The 6,469-nt window shown below is 33.9% G+C and overlaps 1 protein-coding gene across 1 annotated transcript in view; it reads right to left on the reverse strand.

The window, feature by feature from the left end:
- Positions 1-6,181, reverse strand: part of LOC106464329 (alcohol dehydrogenase class-3-like) — a gene marked incomplete at its 3' end in the record, with an annotated part of 19,807 nt that extends 13,626 nt beyond the window's left edge. The window contains exon 1 of the mRNA XM_013924460.1: positions 6,020-6,181. Coding sequence (XP_013779914.1) covers positions 6,020-6,181 — 162 coding nt within the window. The remainder of the gene's footprint in view (positions 1-6,019) is intronic.
- Between the last annotated feature and the right edge of the window lie 288 nt (positions 6,182-6,469).

Consider the following 6,469-nt stretch of genomic DNA (forward strand, 5'->3'; position numbering starts at 1 on the left):
CCTGAAATCGTTAGAAGTCAATTACGATAATTAAATTTTAACTCTAAGTAAGTGACGTTGTTCATCAAGCTACACAATGGCAGTTAAACAAACTATTCAAGTCGGTTAACAGTAATGAAGTTCTAACTTTATTCTCCTGAAGAAGAATTGTGATCAATTCGAAAGTGCTCGAGTAAAAGTGTTATTGCACAATAAAAGTTTTATTGACGATGTAAAATGTTGTATAAAGTCAAAGTTTTCAATATTGTATGATATTGCCCTTTTTAGGGCGATTAAAACCTACAGACATGTATTGTGTGCCCGGTAAAATGTATACACTTGTGATCATGTTACATTAAATAATATATCATGTCATTGAAAAACACTTGATTGGTAATTAAAAGAGTAAGTTTAATTAAGATTTGTCTTACTGCTTACATAAAACAATGAAGAGCAATAGGAAATCTGCCGTTATAAATACTAACATCTTCAGGGTGTATTTTGAAACTGGATTACTTCCATTAACAGGCATTACATGAAGATGCCATGTTTGTGCTATGTAGGTGGTATTTCTTTTTTCAGTTTGGCGAAGATAATTTTCATAGATTAAGTATTAGAAAGAACTCTGTTTCATTGGTTTTACAAAGTAGAACTTTCGTTTATTTTGTGCACAATGTTTCACCAGATTTACCTGGCATCATCAGGTGGAATACAAGAACTGGAGCTGACAGAAAGTAATTTAAAAAGAGAATCACACGAGTATTAATAACAATAATAATCGATATATCACGTGATTTAGCAATTACAAACTTTATACAACTCATGTCTTCCTTCAACGAACAATTAGTTACTAATTATTATCCTTCTGTAAAAAATTTGCTAACTTGTAGTTAAGCACAAAGCCACACAATGCTGTGCCAACCACAGGTATCAGAACCCGGTTTTTCGCGTTATAAGCTTTGAGACTTATGGCTGACCCATTAAGAGGGGAACTGTGAAAAATACCTTTCGTCGTCTGAAAAACTCCTCATTAAAAATTCACGTTAGATATTATCTTTCTGCAAAAGTGTCGTGATCATCACATTCTTCCTAATTTTCTACAATATAAATTAACAATTTTTAATTTCCAATCTGCCAAAATAATAAGAATAATACAGTACAAACTCCTCCGTGAACATATCCGCGAAAACTACAGACTGTTATCAAAGTTAAACAAAACTCCAACAACGTCAAAGTTTAAAAATAAATTTGATTAATGAAGATTGTGAAGTAGTATTCCGGATTTTTAATAATCATGTTATCAACTACGAAAAAAGAGTAGCTAACACACATTCTAAGAAAATGGAAAGACTGAAAAGACACAAAAATTACACATTCATATCTTCAAGTGAATACACCTACCACCCTTCACCTACGTTGTAAAAAATAAGTTATTTTTAACCTTCCCAGCCGCCAATTATCCAATGATGAAATGCAACATTCAGAAAAAAGTTTCAATTTTGCACCCAAACCTCTCCCCACACTTGAATTGCAGACAGGATTAAAAGACTTTGCTAGAAAACTAGCTATTCAGAAACGTTTTAATTCATCAACTCAACCCACTTCTTCTCATGTCGCTTTCAACTCAAAAACTCATGTTACAAATTCTTCTGACATCATTCACGAAAGTACAAATAATCAAGATCTTTCGTTAAATAACCAAAGTACTAACCCCCGAAACAGCTACCTATTCTTTCTTCTGCTCAAATTCCACGAAACAGTCAAATTGTACCTATTCTTCATGCTTTTCGTTCACGAATTTCGAATCTTATCGACAAACCTAGAGTGCTAAAATAAAAATTTATACCAGAAGAGCATAAAGCACTAAAACTCTTAAATAATGGTGAAAGTATACTTTTATTGAAATTTGACAAAGGTAACGCTGTTCTTATCATGGATTGAATAATATACTAGCAAAAGATGTACGCATTCCTCTTCTCATTTTCAAAAAAAAGGAAACTAACTTAACTCCTTCCAGAGGGAAGAAATTAAAGCAGTTTCTTTTACAATTACAAAAACTTCTCAACTTTGTATTGATCTATGGCAATGTCCTTGTTCCTCAGATTCCTGTACTTTCAAATTTATGCCCTCAAAAAATTCATAAACTAAGTTTTCCCGTATGCCCTATTGTTTCGGCATACAAAGCTTACTAACTACAAGCTCGGGTGCTTTCTGATTATGTTTCTCGTGCTTTCTCCTTCGTACAAAATTCTGAAAGATTTATCCAAAAACTCCGAGAATTCAGTCATTTTTATTCAGTTAGTCACATTTGATGTAAAACATTTATTCACTCATGTCATCGTCAAATGTTGCTCTGTTTATACTAAAACTATTCTAATCCTCGTTTTCGCCTAAACATCAACACCATAAGAGACCTGTTTGTCTGAATGTGTAAATTAGGCCTAAGTATGGGAAATCCCTTAGACCCGGTACTTGCCAATCTATTCATGATAAAAATTGAAGATATTGCTATTTCAAGTTTGCTTTACAAACCAATTTATTTGGTTTCGATTTTTTGATGACTTCTATTTAGCATTCGATAACTTGGAATTGTTAATAACTTAGTTCTTTAACATAAAATTCACGATGGAAAAAGAAGCTGATAATAAATTGTCAGCTCTAAATATTCTTGATAAAAAGACAAACACGGGGCTTCCAAACCTCCGTATTTCATAAGAACACCGAACTTTATATACTTTGAAAGACCAATGCCAAAAGTTAGGTATATTAGAAACTATTATTCGTACAAATAAGATCATAGTTCCCAACCTTGATTGCTTCACGAAAGAAAACGACAAATTTAGATTTTAATATCGTGTACAAAACAATTTTCTTCTCACTGTTGTTAATCAAGAAGTTGTTTCCATTGAAAATAAGCCACAAATTGACAAAATATTCCGCGGATATCCGTTTCTTGTGTTTTACTGTTCATCACAAGTCTCTCTAATGCTATCAAAAATCTGGTTAAAAATAGTAAGAGAGTATAAAATTGATATTAAAATACAATTTACATTTCTACCTGAGAAAACAAACAAACAAAGTCAACTGCTGCTCAAAAATGTATGCAATAAAATATACAAATTACTAAGGTTGTTATATTGGTGTGTCAAACAAACAACTCTTTTGCAGGAACATTTATAACCTCCATCTCATGTTTTTCAACATATATCTAGGAATAATCGTTCTTTGATTCTTTTCAGGTTAAAATCTTTAGCAGAGAATACAACATTAATAGACGAAAAATAAAAAAAGCCCTGGTTATAAAAACTACAACTTATTCTTAACAAATACAAAAATATTCCTTTATGTATCTATTTTAATCGCTTTCTCTTTCGGGCCCCCCAGTGGTACAGCGGTATGTCTGCGGACTTACAACGCTAGAAACCGGCTTTCGTTACCCGTGGTGGGCAGAGCACAGATAGCCCTTGTGTAGCTTTGTGCATAATTAAAAACAAACAAACAAACTCTCTTTCGGTCTTGTACATAGAACAAATTTCAATACTTAGGCTCAGCTGTAAAAGCTTTTTTTTATATACTAGAGGGTGTACTCGTCTCCTGGACGGAAGTTATGTAAACTCATGATTAATGAAAGGTTATCTTAGGATAGGAAAAGTTGCTTCTCTTATACGTAATTGAAAAAAAAATGCAAAACTCCCATATAAACTGCAAAACAAAAATGTGAAAACGCAATTTTGTATGTATCTTCCCATGGACCCAATAAACCTCCATACCAAATATGGTGAAGATCCATCTACAGGGAGTGAAGTAGTGGTAAAAAACACCCATAAAAAAAACCCACAAAACTGAAAATGTGTATGTATCTTCCTATGGACACAATGAACCGTCATACCAAATTTCGTGAAGATACGTCCAGAAGAGGTGAGGTAATGGTGCAAAACTGAAAATTTGTATGTACTCCCGCATGGACCTACTGAACTTCCATACCAATTTTGGTGAAGATCCATTCACACCCTGCGAAGTAGTTACATGGACATACAACATATTATTTTATCTATATATATTTGACAAATATTTTATTAAGTTTTCAATTGCTAAATCATATGCTTTGTAGATTAATATTGTTGTTGATACTCACGTGCTTCCTTTATTTTAAATTAATTTCTGTTAGCCTCAGTTCTTGTATCTCAACTGGTGAAACGTTGTGAACAAAACAAACAAACGTTTCACTCTGTAAAACCGATTAAATCGTGTGTGAGAGATAATTTTCAATAACAAAACTGTTTTGAAAACTATTAAATTCAAAGTTAGATAGGAATGAAAAACTATTTTTCTTGAATAATACTTATAACTGGGATTGAATCAAGACTTGTTCTTTCTATCTACCGAAAACTTACGAACTCTCTAATCTACTTCAGTTTTTTGTTTTTCTCATTCCACCACAAAGTGGTTATAACCTCTATATTTGTAAAAACATATAAAATTCACTAACATGAGAAGAAGAAATTCAGTTCACTTGTGCTATTCTGAAATAATTAAATTCTGCAAATTTCCTTATAAATGCACATCTAAAAGCCAGAGAAACATTTATCAAACATAATGAAGGAAATGGAAGAATAAAGAAGAAACCTATCTATTATGTAAAGCCAGAGAAACGTCTATCAAACAAAATGAAGGAAATGGAAGAATACAGAAGAAACCTATCTATTATGTAAAGCCAGAGAAACATCTATCAAACAATGTGAAGGAAATGGAAGAATACAGAAGAAACCTATCTTATTATGTAAAGCCAGAGAAACATCTATCAAACAAAATGAAGGAAATGGAAGAATAAATCTATATTTTAAAAAGAATAAAGAAAAAACCTATCTTATTATGTAAAGCCAGAAACAAGTCTATAAAAATATTGTGAAGGAAGAATAGAGAAGAAACATATCTGATTATGTTGTGATTACCTTTTCTAAACTGGTGAACCAAGATTATAATTAATTATGCTGTACTGTCTTTTTATGTTGTGAATACCTTTTCTAAAATGGCGAACCATGATTATACTTAATTATGATGTTGAATGGATAACAGTCTATACACTTCTAAATTTGTTCTATAGACGAATGGAGAGGATTGAACTAAATCACACGGATAATATTATTTACATTTAAATAAAAGTCCAAGTCGTAAAGCTACGCGTATCATCCTGTTTACAAGTAGTAGTAGTACAAGTCGTAAAGCTACGCGCGTCATCCTGTTTACAAGTAGTAAGTCCAAGTCGCAAAGTTGCGTATGTCATCCTGTATACAAGTAGTAAGTCCAAGTCGCAAAATTGCGTATGTCATCCTGTTTACAAGTAGTAGTTCAAGTAGCAAAGTTGCGTATGTCATCCTGTTTACAAGGCTACCTTCCCTCTAGATATTGTTCTTTACCAGATGTCACATGACCTGCAGAATCTACTAACATCTCCGATGACTCCCGGCCAATGGAAGTTACTGGTGATTCTGTCTGCCATTTTCTTTGTTCTTAGGTGTCCTCCCACAATTGATTCATGAGCCAACTTCATCACTTGAGTCCGGTATTCTGTTGGTACTGTGATCTGCTTAACTTCCCCAGAATAACTGCTTTGATTGATTCGGTATAGAAATCCCTTCCGGTCCTCTATTTATATATGTATCTTTCCCCTTTGTTTTGTGCTCGACCTTCTTCCGGGCATTGTCCCAAAGTTTCTGCAATGAAGGGTCTTTCTTCTGTGCTTCCTCCAGTTCCTGCAAATCTAAATTCGGGATATAGTCTTTTGACACTTGCATGGGCTGGATCTCTTGTTTGCTCTTCTTTTCTTGAGCTCTTGTGGTGACAGCAAATGCTTCATCAGTCTTCTTTCTGTCTAGTTCCTCAAAGTTTCTACTACCTGGTATGTTTCTTATCACCTGTCGTGTATTGGTTCCTTGATACAAACGGCCTCAAGGTCTCTTACATAATATGGAGTACCCACCTTTATTTTTGCTATGGAAAATTTTCTCACTGTCCCATCAATTAGCACACACAGGCGTACCTTGCCTGTCATCTGATCATCGGATACTAGACTAGTTCTCACTGCTGCACTACTGCACCCAGTGTCTCGTACAACCTTCACTTTCTGGACCCCAACATAGCCTTCACATATTGGCAAACTATTATTTGTTGCCACCTCTTTATATTTTTCACATGCTTCCATTATTATTGGCACTGTTGATCCGTTTACTAATTTGAGCCGACCATTAGTCGTGTACTGATCAATCATGTTTTCTTGTATTGAACTTGACAAGTAGTCTTGATTCTCTTTCTTCTGGCTACAGCATCCATAGTGCCAGTCACTCTCTTCTTGTTTCTTACCAGCACTGTCTTTGTAAATGACTCCAGCTGCTTTATGTTGAGATGTCTGCTGTTGTTTGCTGGTAATGGACTAGCACTCTTTTGCAATGTGCCCCATTTTATAATAAACATAACACCTCTTCTCCCTTCT

This window comes from Limulus polyphemus, unplaced genomic scaffold, assembly GCF_000517525.1.
Source record: "Limulus polyphemus unplaced genomic scaffold, Limulus_polyphemus-2.1.2 Scaffold1621, whole genome shotgun sequence".
In the NCBI taxonomy this organism is placed as follows: domain Eukaryota; kingdom Metazoa; phylum Arthropoda; class Merostomata; order Xiphosura; family Limulidae; genus Limulus; species Limulus polyphemus.